At 38.3% G+C, this 22,199-nt stretch overlaps 1 protein-coding gene across 10 annotated transcripts in view; it reads left to right on the top strand.

The window, feature by feature from the left end:
- AP2B1 (adaptor related protein complex 2 subunit beta 1) overlaps positions 1 to 22,199 on the top strand; it is a 124,781-nt gene that overhangs the window by 34,124 nt on the left and 68,458 nt on the right. For 8 of the 10 annotated variants that reach the window (XM_032616610.1, XM_032616605.1, XM_032616611.1 and 5 more), the window contains 7 exons: positions 2,601 to 2,791; positions 5,065 to 5,286; positions 5,817 to 5,937; positions 6,070 to 6,165; positions 13,068 to 13,183; positions 15,183 to 15,348; positions 16,881 to 16,979. In XM_032616610.1, coding sequence (XP_032472501.1) covers positions 2,601 to 2,791; positions 5,065 to 5,286; positions 5,817 to 5,937; positions 6,070 to 6,165; positions 13,068 to 13,183; positions 15,183 to 15,348; positions 16,881 to 16,979 — 1,011 coding nt within the window. The remainder of the gene's footprint in view (positions 1 to 2,600; positions 2,792 to 5,064; positions 5,287 to 5,816; positions 5,938 to 6,069; positions 6,166 to 13,067; positions 13,184 to 15,182; positions 15,349 to 16,880; positions 16,980 to 22,199) is intronic. The other 2 variants (XM_032616612.1, XM_032616614.1) reach the window with 2 other exon arrangements.

Genomic DNA, 22,199 nt, shown 5'->3' with positions numbered 1-22,199 from the left:
TTAGCATGGCTTACTGACCAGGAGAACTCTGAGCAGCTCTTTATGGGCCCACACAGTATATTTCTGAAAACTTAGCAGTATGAATGTGAAGATTAGGAGATGAAAGTGGAAAGGTAGAATAGAAGGAATTTTAGAGGAATAGCAGTAGAGTTTTGTTATTGGGGGTGTATCTCTGGTCAGTCATTGGCTCAGTGGCCATTTGGCAGTGATCTTTTTTCCCCATGCAGACTTTTCTAAACATAATCATATAATCTGATCTCTCTGGATCTTTTAATTAGATTTACTTTTCCCTGTTTCTTTTCTTGTTTTAATGTGATAGTAAGTGAAAATTGCCTGTTTTACCACCAGAACATATACTTCATTAGCTGCATTATATACTTGGTTTAATTTCCAGTTACCTGTGATGTTAGCAGAGGAATTCTAATTGTTCATTCTGTTCAACATTTCCTGTTAACAGACCTCATACTTAATTTTTTTTAACATTAAAAAAAATTGACTGGCAGAAATGGTAAGTTGTGACAGGACATTGGTTTTGGACGAACTGGTAACCAAGACGGCATGTGTTGGCAGCAAGAGAGGAAAACAGGCATTTGTTCTTCCAGTGTGACATTTTGATCCTTTATCCTGTAATCCAGTGTATTAATTGTATTATACAGGGGAAACACAGTACCTTTTCCCTGCCTGTAAAGCACTGAGATGGTGGAGATTATTGTTTCACTTTTCATGCTTTTTAATTTTTACTAAAGGCCATGCTTGATGGTGTGGTTGGCAAACAAAAATTAAGTCAGGAAAGAACCTCATGCATGCTATCATGTGATAGGTGAACTAGATAATCCTTCTCGATTTGTCTTAATAACAATAGAATATTATATCCATAATCATACTTACCAAGTGAACCTTTGATTTTTTTCATCTTGGAATTTTTTGTCCTGATCACTAAGTTATAACTGAAGGCGATTCCATTTGTGGCATCATTATCTTAGTTAATGGATACTGTCATGAATGTATTATTTGATTTAAAAAACCATATTCTCTAGAATTTATCTTCTAGGTAAAATCATATACTGGGATAATCTGCGGAGTACCCAAGTGATATGGATATTAAAATCAATAGCTAAACTGTGACCATTATGTTTCTTCTCTTGCTAGCAAAAGGATAATCATATAACTCTTAGTTTCTCAAGCTTTTAACAGGGACTTCAGTCAGAACTAAAAACGAGTTGACATTTCTGAGAATCTTTTCAATATACATAATTAATGAAGCTGCTACCTATTGCATCTCTTTATGCTTACAGAATATTTATATATAGCCTTACTGTGCTAATATTTAGCGACAGTTGAGAGCCTCACTGCAAAATGTGGTTTTAAATTCATTTGTACAGAGCTATAGTTTTTTGTCTGTTTTGTTTATTTTTGGGTGTCTTTATAATCTTAAAATTACTTTAAACATTCATTGGTTGTAGATTTCTTAGTTAAATTAGACATAATCTGTAATTTTGTTAAAGTGTCCACTTTTTTTTTCTTGCAGCTAGTATGGATTTCTGGGTCTGTAAGTCAGGATACAAGTGTACTTTCTTATATTTGGTAGCAATTTTTCATTTATTATACTGCCTGAGTTAAGGATACATTTGAGGTACCATATTTCATTGATTCTAAGATGCATTATTATTTCCTGTATTAACGTAGAAAGAAAAATACCTCCTATTAAACTGACATGCCGTTGATTATTAAATATATCCCAACTTCGGAGATGTTAATATGAAAAACTGTGCAACTTAGTCTTGATGAATTATGGTAATATTGCCACCTTAACTTTGTATAAGGCTTTGTAGAAAGCACTTATACATAAGCCATCTGATTTTATCCTCAAACTAAAGCTAATCTGTGAGGGGGATTAAATTATCCCATTTTCAGACGAGGAAATTGATTTTCACAGAGATTATGTGCTTTCCCAACATCATGTTACAGTGAACTATGGTTTCAAGGTCACATTTTCTTACTCTGAGACTTAAGGTGTGATTGACACCTGAAGTATCATCTCCCACCCCCCCCCCCCAGTACATGCACACCCATACACATATAAAATTGTTTGGCCTAGATATTTCTTTCCATTGCCTAATGTACATGTTTCATATTTAAACATCACTGTTTTGTGTTTTTTGTTTTGTTTTGCCTGCGAGGCATGTGGGATCTTAGTTTTCCAACCAGGGATCGAACCCATGCCCCCCTGCAGTGGAAGCACGAGTCTTAACCACTGGACCGCCAGGGAAGTCCCTAACCTTCACTTCTTTTACAGCTGTTCATGTGTCTTAATTCTACTGATAGTTTTGACTACTGTTAAAATTATTATTGTTTTAATAGTAAGTCATGAGGGACTCTCTGCTAATATGTGAATTGTTTTAATTCTGTGTTGCCTGACCACGAGGAAGCTATATATGCCATCATTGGTGGTTTATTATACGTTTTGAAAGCAGTATATCTCTTTCTAGCTGACTGCGTAAAATGTTCAGGAATGGTTATGGGTTGAGATCTATGAAGTGATCCAGAGAAATAGTTGTACTGTTCTTGACAAATCAAGGTCGTATCTGCTTCTTTCCCAGGTGGTGGCTAATGCTGTAGCAGCATTATCTGAAATCAGTGAATCTCACCCAAACAGCAACTTACTCGATCTGAACCCACAGAACATTAATAAGCTACTGACAGCCCTGAATGAGTGTACCGAATGGGGCCAGATTTTCATCCTGGACTGCCTGTCTAATTACAACCCTAAAGATGACCGGGAGGCTCAGAGGTCAGTCTGTTTTTCTGGATAGTATCTAGGAGTCTTGCCCGGTTCAATAATTTCTAGTAAGTCTGTATTAGAATAAGGGTCTGTTACGTTGGGAAAATCAGTGGCTTATGGGATATATATTGCTATCCTGTGGTATTTTCTCAATGTATTTAGGAACATTTTAGGTGGTAGAGTAAACCATGCAAAAAATAGCTCTTCCTAAGAGGAGATGTGTATTTTTCATTTCTTCTTTGAACAGTATAGTTACAGCCCTCTGAAGAAACTCTCCCTCATCATGGTCTCACATCTCCCATACAGCAATTCCTAGCCATTTGGCAAACAAAGGTTTTTTGAGCGTCTCTCACTGTAGTAACAAAATTTTCGTTCTTTTACATACATAGTAAGTGGCTTGGCTTGATACTAGTTATTGAGCTGCCTTATACCTATAATTAATACTAGAGGAACTGTGTTGGAGCCAGCAAAATGTATGGTGTCTTCCGTTAGATACAGGAATCTCATCAGTCTGAATTTGGAGAAGATTTTGGAAGGCACACCTGGATTGTTCTGCTCAGCTCTCTACCACTTTAGTGTTGCAGATTTTCTTTGACTATCAGATACTGACTACTAAATTTCATATACACATACATACATTTTAGTTTACAGAATTGGAGGTATCATCAGTTTTTATTGAGCATTTTGTGTATATAGGCACTGTACTAGGCAAAACAATTCTGAAGAATTGTTGGCTCTTCATTTTATTTTATTTTATTTATTATTGTTATTTTCTTTTGCGATACGCGGGCCTCTCATCGCTGTGGCCTCTCCTGTTGCGGAGCACAGGCTCCGGACGCACAGGCTCAGCGGCCATGGCTCACGGGCCCAGCCGCTCCGCGGCATGTGGGATCTTCCCGGACTGGGGCACGAACCCGTGTCCCCTGCGTTGGTAGGCGGACTCTCAACCACTGCGCCACCAGGGAAGCCCTGCCTCTTCATTTTAATTATGGTAGATAGGAACCTTCCTTGCCCGGCTAAAGCTCGAGCTACTATAATGTAAGTGCTCTTCACTCGTCTGGGAAATTGTTCCCTCTGGATTTAATCAAAGCTCACCCTGATAGTTTCTTTCCATCACTGAAAGTACAAATATCTTCTGGAAAGAACTTTACATACAATTTTATTTTCTCTTGGTCATTGACATCTCACACTTACTCATTCACTCAGCAAGTATTTATTGAGCCCATGCTGTATGCCAGGCATTGTTCTAGGCTCTGAGGATATAGCAGTGGACAGACAAAAATCATAGCTCTTATGGAACACTTATTCTGAGGGATAGGGCAGAAGTATATATAAAATGTATACGTAATACAGCATATAATAGGTCAGATGATGATAAGTGCTAACAAGAAAGATAAAGTAAGGAGGAGATCTAACAAATGCTGGGTGGTCAGGAAAGGTCTCCCTGGGAAGGTAGCATTTGTATAAATACCTAAAGTAGGTCAGGGAGTCAGCCAAGTAGATACAGGAGGAAGGGAGAGAAACACAGCTTACTTACCTTGTGTCCTTAACTGAGTCAGCTAGCCACTCACGTTGCCTAAGAGCTATCAAAATTAGGTTAATTTCTGAAGAACCCTCAATGGATAACTAAATATTCTGTATTTTATGAGACATTTAAGTGTAGGTGGCAGGGACTGGGAGAAGGGGATGAGGTTGAGAGAGTATTGCAGTGGTGTCGTGTTGTTAAAAACAAACAAACAAACAAACACCCTTCCCGAGATTCCCTATTATGCTGAATGCAAGAGGTTGGGTGGTTTTCCCTGTCAGCCCATCTCCTTCCGCATCTTATAGTGAAACTTCAGCCACAGTTGGTTGATATCTCTCACTATGAAATAACTCTCAGAATGCTTAATTTGACTTCCTATAGGCTGAGGAGAAATGGGCTGTGAGGCAGGGAGCCCTTACATAGTATGGGGAGACAGAGAGGACTATAAAATAGGAAGGTAAATGGTGTGAGCTTCAGGTGTTTGGGGTATTGGCTAGTTCCCTTCCAGTTTGAACATCCCTTATTGCTGGTTTCCTAAAGTCTTCTGATATCCCTGCTCTGTTTGTAGTTTGCTGGGATTGAGGCGTCCGCAGTGTTAGATCCCAAATTTACCTATGTATGGAGTTTTGACTTTTCTAACTGCTTTTCTAATTTCTTTATACCTGGGCCATGAGAGCCTCTGACAACATTACCTTATAGGTTGGATTGAGCAAAGAAATTATAATTTAAGGTACTAATTTTCATTTTCTGTCCTCAGTATCTGTGAGCGGGTAACTCCTCGGCTATCTCATGCCAACTCAGCAGTGGTGCTTTCAGCAGTAAAAGTCCTAATGAAATTTCTAGAGTTGTTACCCAAGGACTCTGACTACTACAATATGCTGCTGAAGAAGTTGGCCCCTCCACTTGTCACTTTGCTGTCTGGGGAGCCAGAGGTGCAGTACGTCGCCCTGAGGAACATCAACCTGATCGTCCAGAAAAGGTTGGGAAAAAATGAATTGGTGATTAAAGTGTTTGTAATTTTGAATTAAACTTATTTAATAACATCATTATTAAAGAGGACTGTGTTAAAACTCTGTTTAATCTATGGAAATGAAAATACTGTATGGTAGAGCAACTTGCCCAGGGTCAGGAGGCTAACAGTTGATTTTAGAGTGTTCCTACAATGAATGCTTGGTGTTGCTCTACAATTTAGTCTCTTTTCTGAAGGAACTCTTAGTTGTATGATAGCTAGTGTCTGCTTAATATGGTTCAGGCTGTAATTTAGATCAGGTGGTTGTCCTTCCAGTGGTTCTTCTTGGCAATATATACTTTACTCCTTAAAAAGCATAAAAATAGTCTGCCAGATGGATCTGGTTAGAGGGATGTAGAGGAAGTTTGTGAGTTTTTTCCCCCTGGAGTGGAGTGTGTGAATGGAGAGCAGAGAAGCACAGGTTAGGTACTAATGCAGACTCAGAAGGATATATCAATATATGCCTCACCTTACTTACCTTGTGTTTCTGTGTACCACAGGCCTGAAATCTTGAAGCAGGAGATCAAAGTTTTCTTTGTGAAGTACAATGATCCCATCTATGTGAAACTAGAGAAATTGGACATCATGATTCGTTTGGCATCCCAAGCCAACATTGCTCAGGTCAGACTTAAAGTAGATTCAAGTTAAGATCTAATAACTTAGATCTTAAGATCTGGCCTTCAGAAAAACCTAGGCCATGAAATTGCTGTTGGAGAATCCTTAATGATTGTTCACTTCATGGATTTTTAACAGGTCCTGGCAGAACTGAAGGAATATGCCACAGAGGTGGACGTCGACTTTGTGCGCAAAGCTGTGCGGGCCATTGGACGGTGTGCCATCAAGGTGGAGGCAAGTGTCCCGTGGTAGTTGTGATCACGTTGTGGGACTCTGGGTATTCTCTTCACCTCTTTTCTTACATTTTTAAGTTTAAATTAAAAAATACATTTTTAAATTTATCAAAATAATAAAGCACATTGTTAAAATATTAAAGAATTTTTAATGAAAAACAGCTGTCCCTGGTCCGTCTCTTTCCCGAGGGAATCATGTTTAACTCTGTTCCTAATTTTAGTTATTTTGATTACTTCCATATCTCTAATATCCTTATGCTACTATTTATTGATTTACCAATTGTAAACATTGTGTATTAACTTTCCGCTATGAGAGAAGCAACTTAGTTCATATACTCCATCATTCCTACTTCTACCGTTCTGTATAGATCCCCTGTATAGTTCTATCATGTGGTTTTTGTTCCTGTATTATCTTTGTAAATTGAGGTAACATACCTTTATTTCTTGTTCTATCAACTAGAGTCTTGCAAAGCTTGCTGTGCGTATTATGCCTGTAAATATGTAGAGCCTACACAATCAAATGATTGCATTTTCTTTCTTATAAAGGCTTTTGTTTTTTCTGTAGTTTATAATGGCCTTTGTTTTTTTTTTTAATTTCATTGTGCCTTCATTGCACTCCTATCTTCTTCCAGCTTTTCAAGCATAATATCAAATTAATAAAACTTCTTTTGTTCTAGACCCTTCTCTCTTCCAGTCCTCTGTCCTTCCAGTCCTTACTCCAGTCTGGGTGGTTGCTTTCTTGTCTTCTGCACAGCCGTCTTTCCATACAGCCTCCCTTCATTGCTGTTTCTTGTTATGGGTACTTTTTCATAGCATTCCTTTTTTTGTGGTTGCAATAGTTTCTTAAATCTCTTGTGATGTGAATTACAGTTTTTGGTTTTGTTTCTGCAGTTTGAATTTAATTATCTGGAGTATTTTATGGTGATGGTTGCATGTCTATTTATGATTTTTTAATTGAAGTGTATACCATACTTACAGTAAATTGCTGCCTATTTATACTAAAAATGAGACGACAGAAAAGTTGTCAGGACTTCTGTGCACATAGGCAGGGCTGTTGACTAGCAGGTTTCTGCTTTAGGGAAGGGAGTTGATCTTTACTTGGAAGTCCTCCTGAAGAGCTTCTCTGTGGTCTTAGAGGGCAGATTGGTTCTAGCTTGGTTGCAGCCTTCCAGTAGGTATTAAGGGCTACAACTTACAATGCACTGCTTCATCAGTCACCAAGCCTCTGTTGTTTTTCCTCATTCAGAAGTTTGTTGCAATTATTGATGGCTTCTGTGCACAACGATATTGTGGATTCAGAGCTCCATATTTGTTCTTACTACTTGACTATGTGCAATTCTGCTTTTTTTTTCTTTTGACATTTTATTTAATTATTTATTTATTTAATTGGCTGCGTTGGGTCTTCATTGCTGCGCATGGGCTTTCTCTAGTCGCGGCGAGTGGGGGCTACTCTTCGTTGAGGTGCATGGGGGCTTCTCATTTTGGTGGCTTCTCTTGTGGCAGAGCATGGACTCTAGGCACGCGAGCCTCAGTAGTTGCAGCACGCAGCCACCGTAGTTGTGGCTTGTGGGCTCTAGAGCACAGGCTCAGTAGTTGTGGTGCACAGGCTTATTTGCTTCACCATATGTGGGATCTTCCTGGACCAGGGCTCCAACCCGTGTCCCCTGCATTGGCAGGCGGATTCTTAACCACTGCACCACCAGGGAAGTCCCTACAGTTCTACTTTGAGTCAGATTGGGCCATATGATTTCACAAGGATAGTTACTAAAATAATTTGTACAGTATGACCAGTGCTTCACAGGAACAGAAGGAAACAGATGCTGTGTCAGAGAAGTGTCTCTGAAAGCCAAATTCCTAAGTGGCCTTCCTTGTTTTTTTTTTTTTTTTTTTTTTGCGTTACGCGGGCCTCTCAATGCTGTGGCCTCTCCCGCCGCGGAGCACAGGCTCCGGACGCGCAGGCCCAGCGGCCATGGCTCACGGGCCCAGCCGCTCCACGGCATGTGGGATCTTCCCAGACCGGGGCACGAACCCGCGTCCCCTGCATCGGCAGGCGGACTCTCAACCACTGCGCCACCAGGGAAGCCCGCCTTCCTTGTTTTTATTTACTGAATGCTGCTTCATATAGTTACCACTGATAAATCGTTTAGTAGACTAGTTGTTATAGCAAGAAGTTAATTAATCCTGGTTTCTACTTCTGGTTCTGCCAGCTCAGTTGCTTCACATACTTAATGTATACTTCTGTTGCTCCATTTGAGAAATGGGGAACTCTGTTTATTGGATCTTGACGTGTTACATCTTTTTTTTAACTACCACACTTCTTAACTTACCACCACTACTTAACTTTTTTCTTTTTCTTTTCTCATTGTGGAATAGCCACCTGCTTATGGTATTAATGCAGACAATTTTCAGAGCTATTTTGGTAGCAGAAGAGTCATTTTGTGCTTTTCACTGCCAGAATGTCATTGTCTTAATAACCTCTCTGACAGTGCTCTTGCGAAGAGTCTCATTCCAAAGTTAAAGAGATTTTTCTATCCCTGGAATTACTAGAAAGTGTTCTCAAAGCATCTAGATTCCTAGCGGCTGTTAGTACCGTCTATTGTGACTAACTAACTGGAAAAGTTATCCATCATCTTCCGGAAGAGATGAACTGGTGGCTCTCACTTCTTCCTTTGATTCAGGGTGCCCTGTGGGAATATGAGTGTGTGAGGAATGAACTTCCTTTGGAAGCTTAAGATCAGCCTTCAGGAATCCTGCCTTTTAGATAGTGTTCTCTTATCTCCAGTTACCTGGATTTGCCTAAGAACTTTTCTTAGAACTGGTTAAATCATGAAAGTTATTAGTTGGAAAGAGTTGCCTAGTCCAGACACAGTTGTTGGGGCAGGAGAGGCAGTGATTGCCTGTTTTTAACTAACCTATCCATGGGACAAGGGCAAGAACCAGCGAGGGAATTGTAATAGCCTTTCTCTGTAGCTTCCAGACTGAGCTGCTGCTTTTCTCTCAGGGCACCTGACCCTTTTTTAATGTGTAGTTGGTTTCAAAGATATTACAGATGAGAAAAAAAGAATTTTAGTTTAGTGCTTAGCTAAGATAACAGGGCCTGTTGTAAAATTTGGGTGTTAAGAGTTGGAGTTGTTTTTTATCATGACTGTAAGTGCAGGTGTTTCCTTGTTGCTTTAAGTATCCTGAGGTGAAAAAAGTGTATAATTTTATCATATTAAGTTGGTTAGGTTAAAGATTAAGCATAAGCCATTGAGTCAATAAATAACACTGAAAAAGCAATTTCATAGTACTGTTTTTTCAGTAACTTTTGCCTATTCTTTTTTGTTTGGTTGTTTTTTTTAATAGATTTTACTCTCCACCCCACCTCCAGCTTTATTGAGGTATGATTGACAGATTTAAAGCTGTATATATTACAGTGTATACCTGTTTCTTTAAGGAGGAAATAAATCCCTGCCCTCCTTTTCTTACAAATAAGATGATTTTGTTTGCGAGATTTATTTATGTGTTTGGTTTTGTTTGAGAGAGATTAAGTCACTAATTTAAGGTATTCCTCACTTCCCACTCTTCTGTTCTTTGGTGTTTACCGTTTCTCATTTTTGTAGCTCAAGATAAGGTACTGACTTATGTCTTATGCAAACAAAAAGCATATGTATTTACTACATAAAATTATTAAAAAAGACAAGTTAAAAGTAGAACACTCTGCTTTCTCCTACCCCTGTTCTACCCTTCCAGAGATGATGTGGACATGATTTTAAGTCTTTGTTTACATAGTCCTCCATAAACAGGTGTGTTTTTTACAAAAACGAGATCATTCTACAAATGCTATTATGTTTTGTAGTCTACTTTTTTTGCTTATTATACATGGACATTTTCCCATGTTACTGATAATATTTTACATCATTTTTAGTGGTTTGTAGACATACTGTGTGATTGCTTCATAATTATTTAGCCTTTCCCTTCCTGTATGGACCTTAAAGTTGTTTCTGCTCTTTTTCCAAATAATGGTTATAAGGAGGATCCTTGTAGCTAAATCTTTGATCTCTAGTTGAGGTGACATTTTTTTCATTACGCTTAGCCATTTGGAATTGCTTTTTCATGGCATGTGTATCTTTTTTCAATGTGTTATCTTTTCCACATTGATTTTTTAAAGTTTTTTATAATTAATTAAAGGTATTAATTCATTTAATACCCCTTCATTTCATTAATAGTTATTTTCCCAATTATTTTCCTTTTGATTTCATTTGACTTCTTGATGCATAGGACTTTGCATTTCCTTATGTACTGAGTTCTGTCCATTTTCTCTCAATGGTATCTTTTTTTAAAAAAATAATAAATTTATTTATTTATTTTGGGCTGCATTGGGTCTTCGTTGCTGTGTGTGGGCCTTCTCTAGTTGCGGAGAGTGGGGGCTACTCTTCGTCGCGGTGCACAGGCTTCTCCTTGCGGTGGCTTCTCTTGTTGCAGAGCATAGGCTCTAGGTGCTCGGGCTTCAGTAGTTGGGGCATGCAGGCTCAGTAGTTTTGGCTCGTGGGCTCTAGAGTACAGGCTCAGTAGTTGTGGTCACGGGCTTAGTTGCTCTGTGGCATGTGGGATCTTCCTGGACCAGGGCTCGAACCCGTGTCCCCTGCATTGGCAGGTGGATTCTTAACCACCGAGCCACCAGGGAAGTCCCTCTCCCAATGATATCTTTAGTGGATCACCTAGAAAAGTGTGTTTCACTTCAAAGTTATATAAAATTCACTTTTATTTTCTACTTTAATGGCAATGGTTTGGTTAAAGATAAGAGTGTGGGGATCAAACACCAGAACAATTCATCCTTTCCTTACTGTTATGAAATGTTGCCTTTATCATATACTAAATTTTACATGTCTGTATGCCTTTCTCTGTTTCTGGACTTACTTTGTATATACAATGATTGGATATTTACTTTTGTTCCTCTGCCATACCGCTTTAATGGTGTTTTTAAAATTTAATCAAAAGCAATATAGGTGAGATGACAATTTGCTTGAAAATTACTATCCTAGACTTAATTGTTTTTGAATATTGATGAATCATGGGAGATGGCCTTTTGTTTATCTTTATTATAATAATGAAACTAAGGGTTCAGTAAATGTTAGCTTTCTATCAAGCCTTAATGCTGAGTACTTTATTTGTACTATCTAATTTGATAATTTAACCCTTACATGCTTTATAATTTATCATAGCTTTTATATTTCCCAACTGTTTTGCTGTTGTAATAACAGCACAGGAAATAACTAGTTGAAAATGAATAAAATAGAATTCAAAAATGGGAAAACTACAATAATAAAAGAGAACAGAATCATCATATATATGACCTCATATAAATAACCTCAAGATGCAATTTTGTTTTCGTTATATTGCTTGAAATGGTTTAAATTATAGTACCTTTAAAAGATTTTATTACAGAAATTTTTAGGTATACACTAAGGTAAAATTAATTAATGAGCTCTCATATACCCACCATCCATCTTGAACAAACATCAACACATTGCTGTCCCCATTTGATCTCCCTCTCCCTCCCCCTTCAAGGGAGTGGGTTACTGTTATATTTTAATGCAGATCTCAGATATGATCTTATTAGAACAGTTGCCTTGTTCAAATCAAAATCTAAACAAGAGCTAGCTATACATTGCATTTGGTTAATATGTCTCTTAAGTCGTTACTTATTTATTTGGGTGCCATTTATTGAAAGGACTAGCTCATTAGGCTTGTAGAATTTTGCAGAATCTAGATTTGGCTGATAGTATTTTAGTGATGTTGTTTATCTCATTCCTTCATCCCCTTTAGAAAATTAAATCTAGAGGCTTGGTAATATTCAGTGTTTTTGGCAAGAATACCTCTTAGATGCTGCTGTGAATTTCCTATTGCATCTTATCAGGAGGCATATAATGGAATGACCCATCATAATACATTGTAATATATGATAAATCAGTCCTTGGTTTTTAGGATCTCTCTTCTGGAACCCTTTTAAAAACTATGACTTAGGGCTTCCCTGGTGGCGCAGTGGTTGAGAGTCTGCCTGCCGATGCAGGGGACACAGGTTTGTGCCCCGGTCCGGGAAGATCCCACATGCCGCAGAGCGGCTGGGCCCGTGAGCCATGGCCGCTGAGCCTGCGCGTCCGGAGCCTGTGCTCTGCAACAAGAGAGGCCACAACAGTGAGAGGCCCGCATACCACAAAAAAAAAAAAAAAAAAAAAAAAAAAAAAAAAACTATGACTTATTGTTTCAATACATTAGTTTTGTCACTTGTATTCTTCCATATTCCCTTCATTAATAAAAGACTAATAGATTAAATTCTATTTTATAGATGAACCATACATAGGCTGTGGAAAATTGCAGTTTATCTAAGGCCATAGACTTGCAGTTATATAGCCCAGAAGATGGCAAATTTTTCTTAGAGTTTTTTGAGTCACAGAGAACTTTGAAAATATAATGAAAACTGTAAACCTTCTCCCAGGAAAATATGCTTGTGTGCACAAGTGAAATTTGGCAGTTTCATTTCAAGAGGTTTAAAGATGCCTTCTGTCTGTGCTTATTCATGAACTGCAGATAAAGACCTCTTCGCTTGGCTTATTCTTTCATTCTTATTCTTTCCTTCTACCTTGACTTATGCTTTCTTCTCATTTCTGTCATCCTGGCTATCCAAGATGATTTTTTTCACTTGAACTGTTTCTTGTAATGAGTAAAATTTGGAGTATATCTAGAACTTCTGTATATCTCCATCAGATAACCCAGCCTCTAGTATAGTGTGGTCAAATTAAGTGCCTCATCTTTTAGTCTAGTTTAGTTCATACACCTGAATGTTCCAAAAAAAATATTTTTTATGTTGAGGTTGTGTTATTGGATAGATCATCTGACTTCTCATTATGTTCCTCTTTGCAGCAATCTGCAGAGCGCTGTGTAAGCACATTGCTTGATCTCATCCAAACCAAAGTAAATTATGTGGTCCAAGAGGCGATTGTTGTCATCAGGGATATCTTCCGCAAATATCCCAACAAGTACGTCCAGATACTTCTGCCCCTCTTCCTTAGATCATTTAGGAAATGTTTAAGTAAGGCACTTTGAGGTTGGCTAGGTAAGAATTAGTCTTTGTAAAGTAACTGGTCATAATTGAATACTTTATTAAAAATCAGAAACATATAAGTTGGTTAGCACAATGATTAAAATCTGATTTTTCACTCTGCTTTATCACTTTTAGAAGAATTGAAGCTCTGTCTGAATATGCATTGTCAATTGGCATACATTAAAGTTAGCCAGATTCTTTGGTGATGAAGTTACTATTAAATAAGGATACCCATATGTTCCACGTTGTCTGGGCATAATCCATTTTATGCCTCTTACCAGGCATAATTAATAATTGTGCCCCTTTTCACTCTCAGAAACGTCTCAGTTTGAATAATAAATTATATGGTCACCTTACTGTAAAAGCCAGGGAGGTGACAGCTTCACTACTCACTTAGTATGTTACCTAGTACTTGTAGAAAATTATAGAACATGCAACAATAAACTGTCAGAGTTTCAGGCCTTTTCTGAAGTATTGTAGCTGCTTCCATTAAGATATACAAAATCTACATTTTCACTCCATAAAAATTTTCACATTGAGGCCTCTTAGTTATGAAACAAAAATACTTCTTCAGATTTGCTTTTGAAGGCAAACAATTAAGGAATCTGAAAGAGTGAAATAAGAGCAGATCTTATAAGCATCCTAAATCTCATTTTACCTTATAATCATAGAGATGAACTGTGCTAAGGCTTCTGATTATCATTAAAGATAATGTGAAATGAAGTGACTTACAGTTAGTTAGCTTAGTGGTGGACTCAGAATTAGAGGAAATATTTTAATAAGGTAGTGGTTTATTAAGCATTATATATACTGTATATATATATATATATATTTTTTTTTTGAATTCTAGAAATGGTATTTTTGGAAAAAGGATCATATACTTTTACCACTCTCCCAGGAAAGAGGAGGGTTGGGTTTCTAAACTTCTTGATTAAGTGGGGAGGTGTATATCTTAATATGCTTGGTAAAGAAATGTGTCCATTTCTGGTTTGTATTACTGAGGGATTATGATAGTTTAATTTTAAGAAAGCATTATCGAGAACCTGGTTTAATCAGTGGAAATAGGGCAAACAAGTGTATTATTCAGTTGTCCATATCTCATTTATTATACAATTTCATTCTGATGTTTAAAACTACATTAGCTGGGCTTCCCTGGTGGCGCAGTGGTTGAGAGTCCGCCTGCCGATGCAGGGGACACGGGTTTGTGCCCCGTTCCGGGAAGATCCCACATGCCGTGGAGCGGCTGGGCCCATGAGCCATGGCCGCTGAGCCTGCGCGTCCGGAGCCTGTGCTCCGCAACGGGAGAGGCCCGCATACCGCAGAAAAAAAAAAAAACACATTAGCCAAGGAGATGGATTTAACATGGTAAAGAATGAGAGCTATAGACCTGTAAAAATAAATACTCGAATTGCTTATTTCTTTAGAAAAACAGGTCATTAGTGTGGGTGCCTTGGGAGGAAGGAACATAAAGATCTCTATAGAAAGCAGAGATAGGTGGATAAGAGACAAAATTACTGTTTCTGGATGCTATTGTTGTCTGACTCCATTTTCCTAATAGTAAAGTGGAATTTCTGATCCTCTATGATGAAGGTAAAATGAAGTAATAGGAAAATTCTCTGATCTAGTTATGAGAAAGACTGTGAGAAATGTAGTGGTATTGTCTTAAACCATAGGTTAGTTTTTCCTTGTGAAAAGAATATCTGATAAGCTTTTACAAAGATTTATGGTCTAGTTATTAAAACATAATTGAAGGAAAATTGAAGACATTTATAATTTTCTGGCTTTAAAGCCTGTACATTCTCTTGGCTAAAAGTCTTTGTAGTTTGGTGGTGGTTTAGGGTACCTTGTCCATGGTTTTTTGCTTTTTAGGCTTCATTGTTAAATATACTTCTCAGTTTTGCCTTCAGTAACCATAGTCCATTTTGTTATATCAGATATGAAAGTATCATTGCCACTTTGTGTGAGAACTTAGACTCACTGGATGAGCCAGACGCTCGAGCAGCTATGATTTGGATTGTGGGAGAATATGCTGAAAGAATTGACAATGCAGATGAGTTACTAGAGAGCTTCCTGGAAGGTTTTCATGATGAAAGCACCCAGGTAAGTTCCCATCTATATCTTACTGTATTAGATGTTTTGGGGACGATTTCAGGAAAGGTAAAGGTTAGGCAGTTTCATGTGTGTGAATTTATATACACATATAGTATGTACATTTTTCTCCCAGAAAGGGGTGACCTTTTTCAGTTGTGCTGACTTCTGTTGGAACAAGCCTGCCTAATTTAGACAGTGGTTCTCAACTTTAATGAGCCTTAGAAGCACCTAAGCACTGGTGTTTAACCTGCGTTAAAGGACAGGTTGCTGGGCCCCACCCCTAGAGTTCCTGAGTCAGTAGGTCTGAGATGGGCCTAAGCATGTTCATTTCTTACAAGGTTGAGGGTGGTGATGCTATTGCTGCTGCTGGTCCAGAACCACACTTTGACAACTACTGACTTAGAGCAGTAGTTATTACTTTTTCATTTTCTGTCACCTAAAGATGATTACCCATTGCTGTTAGTAATGGTTGTGGCTCAGTTGCAGCTGGGTTTTTGTCTGGGGTGAAAGCTGGCATGTGCAGTTTGAAAAGGTTCTTTGTGGATGGTTAGACTCCTTCCCATCTTCTGTCTGTCTTCTACCAAAACTGAGAGACCTTCGAGTCAAAGGCCCACAGAAGCAGATAAATTATTAAAGCTTTTTCCCCGGCATTTGTACTCACTGCAAATTGAAGTTCATGTGTGTAATCTATCATAGGAATTTTAATAGGCCCTACAAGGAACATATACCAGCCAGTAGTTTCATGGTTCGGCAGGCGACTCTTTTTTTTTTAGTTATTATTTTTAAAATTTTATTCTTTTTTTTGTTTTTAATAGATTTGTTTCATTTATTTATTTTTGGCTGCATTGGGTCTTCTGTTGCTGTGCATGGGCTTTCTCTAGTTGCCGCGAGCGGGGGCCACTCTTCATTGTGGTGCGAGGGCTTCTCATAGTGGTGGCTTCTCTTGTTGCGGAGCACAGACTCTAGGCACGCAGGCTTCAGTAATTGTGGCGCATGGGCTTAGTTGCTCTGCGGCACGTGGGATCTTCCTGGACCAGGGCTCAAACCCGTGTCCCCTGCATTGGCAGGCGGATTCTTAACCACTGCGCCACCAGGGAAGCCCTAGCATGCCACTCTTAACTGGTCGTGATCTGGCATAATTCTACTGTCTTGGCGCTTGCCTCAGTATGATAAATGATTCCCTAATTACCTGGAAGTTGTAGCTTTTGGTGGAAGTAAATAATAAAGAATTTGGTCAGGAACCAGTTTTATTGCCATCAGTATGTTAGCATGTACTTTAAGAAATACAGGTGATTATCTGGGCCAGAAACAAACCAGCAGTTTTTGATGCCAAAAAATGCAATTTGGAGATAGGAGGCTAGTGCGTTTTCAGTTGATGAAAACCTTTGACTATTGTGGATATTGGCTGAGTTTTAACCTTTGTTTCTTAATCAAAATCAGAAAGACCTCATAGTCATATTTGGGAAAATATCACTTTGGAATTCATGATGTGGAATAATGCAAATGTCTTTCACTTTACCTATTAAATTACATTTGCTTAGGTACAGCTCACTCTGCTTACTGCCATAGTGAAGCTGTTTCTCAAGAAACCATCAGAAACGCAGGAGCTGGTACAGCAGGTCTTGAGTTTGGCAACACAGGTAAGAAGTCTGAAAAAAGCATGGAGTTGATTTGTCTTGTTTTAAATTCTAGGAAATTGTGAAACTTCTTCCAAGAAGGTTCATTTGCAGAGATTTTAAACGGAAGGAGTGCAGTCTTTAGATTCTGTTAAAAAAAAAACAGTGCCTCTTTTACATACTCTGCTGAATTAGAACTGGTTGTATGGCTTCTAAATGAATTGACTGACTCCAGTTTTAATGATAATTCATGAAAATTGAACTTAGACTCTTTAGTGTTAATGAAGGACATGACTTTGTGAAAATGACATTCAGTCTCACAGTATCTCCTTCTGGGGGACTTAATTTCAGTTTTCAGATGAAAGTACCCTGTAGAGATGGTAAATGCTTTGACAAATATCTCGTGTGCTATTCTGCGTTCTAGATAAGTTGCCTTTCTCTTTAAGTAATTTTAAAGTGGTAATGCTGCTTCCTTAATTATTTAGTATTTTTGGTCCTTTTAGGGAGGGTTCTGATTTCAGGAATGTGGCAACCAGCTGGATACACAGAAATCAAAGTAGTTACTTTTTCTGACGTAACTAGTATAATGATCAGTCCGTCATGATCCAGTAATGTTCTTAATTAGATTTGAGAACAGGCTGGCTTTAGCAGGCTGTCAAGAGTTATGATGTGTGTTTACACATGGAATCTGATTCAGATATTCAATTTACCATTTTCCTCTTTCATCTCTTTATAGTTTTATATTAACAGCATCTGAACTCTTTTATAGTTCTTTAACCTAGTTCTGAGCTGTCATCTTTCCTTTTTTTTTTTTTTTTGCTCTGGGGAGCTTGATTTCATATCAATAATGAGCACAATTGGAGGACTAAGTATGGTAAATCCTGTAATTAATTAGTACGGTTGGGGTGTGCACTTAGTACACTTCTTGAAAACCAGTTCCAAACTGAGACCACAAATGTGAACCTTGAATAGTTGCCAATACATCATCTGTTAAGTGGTCAAAGCGCATCATTTGGTACTTGATAAATGCAAAGTTCTTCTTTCCTCTGACAGTATTTAATTTTAGAAATGCCAGGAATCCATTTTAAGGAAAAGAAGTTTGACGGGCAGATAAGGCATTTGAATACTTAATGGAATACTATAAAGCAGACAACATTATTAAATAAGTTGTTTATAGAATATGCTCTACAAGTCTGAAAAAAATACAGCCAAGAAAACTGTTAGAGTCAAAGGCTACTTTCTGACACTTGATTCAAGTACAGATGTTTTACAATCAATGAACTCAAATGTGAAGAAGACTTGAAACTAAAAATTAATTGTCTTGTCTGATTACTGATGCAAGTAAGCATTTCTGAGAATTATCGCTTGATTATCTTTTAAGGAGCAGTTGACCAACAGTAGTTGAGTTAAAGGATGTCAGAAAATTTACTTCACAGAAAATAGAGGTGTCCCACTCCACCCCTTGTACCTCTCAGTCTTCTCCATTTCTCCAACAAATTATGAATGAACTTTTTAATGTGCTATTTCCCCAAGTCTCTAAACCTTCACTTGACCCCATTATGGTTAGTGTGAAGAAGCGTCCATATGAGTATGTGGAGTCAAGGGCAGGCCATGGCTCACCATCTGTCCATGAAAAGTGGACTGGGAGGTTGTCCCATCACTGATGAGGCATGTCTTGGCACTAAGAGCAGAAATTGGTCATCTTCTGGATCAAAGTAGTTTAGGTTAGACGTTAATTTTTGCGTTAGTGTTTAATAGGTCATCTACAGGGGGCCATTTTGAATAGAAATTGCCCCTTCTTAATCATGTAGTGCTTATTACAGACTCCGTAGGGTGATTGCCATTAAATTAGCCATGTATTTGACTTCATCTTAGGGCCTTGAAGTTCATTTCTGTCTTTTGCTACAGGCCCTGGAGCCTCTCTCCTTTATGAAAGAAAGAGCTCTGTATAAATTAACCAGATTCAAAGAAGTCTTGTGTTTATTCTAGATGGTAATATAGTAAACTTGACTTTAATGAGGCCTATGTACTAACACTTCAGAAAACTCTCTGAACACGGATAAATACCTATTTATACAGGCTCTTAGCTTTCTCAGAAATCTCATTTTCTTCAAGAATCATGGGATTTCTGTTTATTAAAGTATCCCAAGTTTTAACTCTCCCCTGACGGCCACATTTGAAAGCATCAGCAATATTTGGCTCTCCATGAAAGTTACCACAAGAAGTAGAAAATAAGGAAAGAGAAAATGTAGAGATGGGAGTGCTGGGTGGTGACCTAGAATCACTCGGCAGGTAAGAGACTGTCTCGGCTTACATTGTGTGACAGATTCATGCCTCAGCCAAATTGAAGATTCTGTGTTTATGTATGTGTGGAATAGTCAAAATCATCTTAACTGCTGAGAGGCCACTTGACATTCATCCACCTTGGAAAATAGATACACCTTTCCTATTATTAATTTTACATCTTTTAAAATTTATTTGTTAGAGCTCTTTGAAGTGTTTTTTCTAAAACTTCCTTTTGCCTGAAGCAAAGCAATTAATATTATCTATATTGAGCATTCTAGATTTCCTAGTCTAGACCCTTTATTACCCATTTGTATCTCTGTTAAGATGGAGTTAGAACAATTTTGTAAAAAGAATTTTGGCTTTGCTCCTTCTCTACTCCCTTTTTAAATTTAATTATTTATTTATTTACTTTTGGCTGCATACGGGCTTTTTCTAGTTGCAGCGAGTAGGGGCTACTCTTTGTTGTGGTGCACAGGCTTCTCATTGCAGTGGCTTCTCTTGTTGCGGAGCACGGGCTCCAGTAGTTGTGGCACGTGGGCTTCAGTAGTTGTGGCACACGGGCTTAGTTGCTCCGTGACATGTGGGATTTTCCCAGACCAGGGCTCGAACCTGTGTCCCCTGCATTGGCAGGCAGATTCTTAACCACTGTGCGACCAGGGAAATACTGTCTACTCACTTCTGAATAGATACGGCTAGCCTCATAATCAAGTGAGTGTCTTTGGTAGATATCTATTGTATTCACAAGTTCTGAACCCTGCCTTCATCTCCATTGTCTCTTAAGGCCTCTGTATTTAACAGGCAGCATAGGAGAGCTGTGTTTTAGGTTCTCGTCAGAGTTCAAACTTACTCTTATTACAGTATTTGCCTGAGATAAAGTGTTTAGGGGGGATTCCCTATGTTCTTATAGATGTTGAAATTTACCACTGAATCAAGCCAGATTAGTAGAGAGCTGGGGGTCTAGACTGCATTGTATTTGACCCTTATTAGAATTGTTTTTACTGAATTACACTAATATCATCATCCTGTAGTAAGGGTTGTCATGAGAAACTATCCTCTTTAGGTCTGTTATCAAAGTATTTATTCCATTATATATTTTTTTCTCTATGAAATCCCATAAAAAAATTCCTAACCAGTTTTGGATTCTCTTATGCATTAGTGTGTAATTAACTGCCCCTCTGAATGGCTTATCTGACTAGACTTGTTTTTCATATCAGATGTTTGAAACCTTAGAATCAGATTTAAGGATCTCCCGTAGAAAATGTGTAGGTCATCGTGGCTTGCATTTTTCTGCCTTTGCTTCTAATTTATGTTCTCTAGCCTTAGATGTATTTTATAAGATTTGCTAAATCCATTTCTAGAACAGGGCAGGGTATAAATAAACCATCAGACGTTCCTAATTCTAGATTTTCTGTACAAGGACTAGTAGAGAATCTTAGTAACAACAGTCATCTGTATAGTGCTTACTATGTGCCAGGCTTTCAGTAAGGGTTAATAATACTGTTACTCTTCCCATTTTATAGGTGAGGAAACTGAGACATAGAGAGGCCGGCCCAGTTAGTATGGGGTGGAACTAGGACTCAAACCCAAGTAGCCTGGCTCCAGAGTCTTTGCCCTTTTCTACTCTGTTAATGCTGCTTCTCAAGTCTGAAAGTTGAGAATGACTTTTGAGAATATGCATTTCCTGTCTTGCCTGCCTGAAGCATTGTTGTGCATAAGCCAGTATAAATAAGTGAATTTAGAGGTTTTAAGATTATTGTGGATGATTATTTCATATTTGGCTATAAATAATTAATAAACAGTTTCTCTAGACTTGCCTTTTCTGTCCAGTTAATGAAATCTGAGGCATTAGCATAATAGAGTAAGCACATTTATATAAGTCTTTTCCACTGGAATTTTCCTCTGGAATTTTTTTCTCAAGTTCGTGAAATAAGAACCTAATTTAATATTTATGTTCCCAGCCATAAATTTTTAAGTTGGGGGCAGCATGATCTGCTGAGTTACGTTAGTTTGAATTGGGTGGTGGGGTTCTGTTTCTGCTACATCCCCTGGTTCAGGACGTGACTGGGCAAATTTCTCTGTCACACTACTGTTCTGTCTTTATAGTAGACTTAATCCTATTGTTTATCTATGCTGAGAATTCAGTGAAGTATATGTGAAATCTTTGTGCTTCTAATTTTAAATAAAATGGTGGTATGATTAGAAATGTTATGGGACTTTCCTGGTGGTGCAGTGGTTGAGAGTCCGCCTGCCAATGCAGGGCACACGGGCTCGAGCGAGGATCCCACATGCCGCGGAGCAACGAAGCCCAGGCGCCACAACTGCTGAGCCTGTGCTCTGGAACCCGTGGGCCACAACTACTGAGCCCACGTGCCACAACTACTGAGCCCACGTGCCACAACTACTGAGCCCACGTGCCACAACTACTGAAGCCCATGCGCCTAGAGCCCAAGCTCTGCGATGGGAGAAGCCACCGCAATGAGAAGCCCGCGCACCGCAACGAAGAGTAGCCCCTGCTCGCGGCAACTAGAGAAAGCCCACGCGCAGCAATGAAGACCCAACAACGAACACCCAATGCACCAAAAAATAAATAAATTTATAAAAACAACAACAATAAAGAAAAAAGAATAAAAGGGGAGCAGAGAACAGATAAGACAAATAAAAAAGAAATGACAGCAGTTCCAAACCTAACCATATCAATAAGTACGTTAAACGTGTCTAAACACCCCAGTTAAATGACTAGAGGTCAACAGGTTAGGAAAAAAAAAACTATATATATATATATATATATATATATATATATATATATTATTAGGGGAAAAGAAAACCAACCCTTGAATCCATGGCTTTATTTCAAAGATTTGTCTTTTCGCTTTGATAGTTTTAGAGGAATTAGTAAAGAATACTCATAGAAGTGTCCAAACTTTAGTAATTACTATTTTTAGTACATGGAAAAGAAGT

The sequence above is a fragment of the Phocoena sinus genome, chromosome 20 (assembly GCF_008692025.1).
Source record: "Phocoena sinus isolate mPhoSin1 chromosome 20, mPhoSin1.pri, whole genome shotgun sequence".
NCBI classification, from domain to species: Eukaryota; Metazoa; Chordata; class Mammalia; order Artiodactyla; family Phocoenidae; genus Phocoena; species Phocoena sinus.
This window is presented reverse-complemented; position numbering and strand designations above follow the sequence as displayed.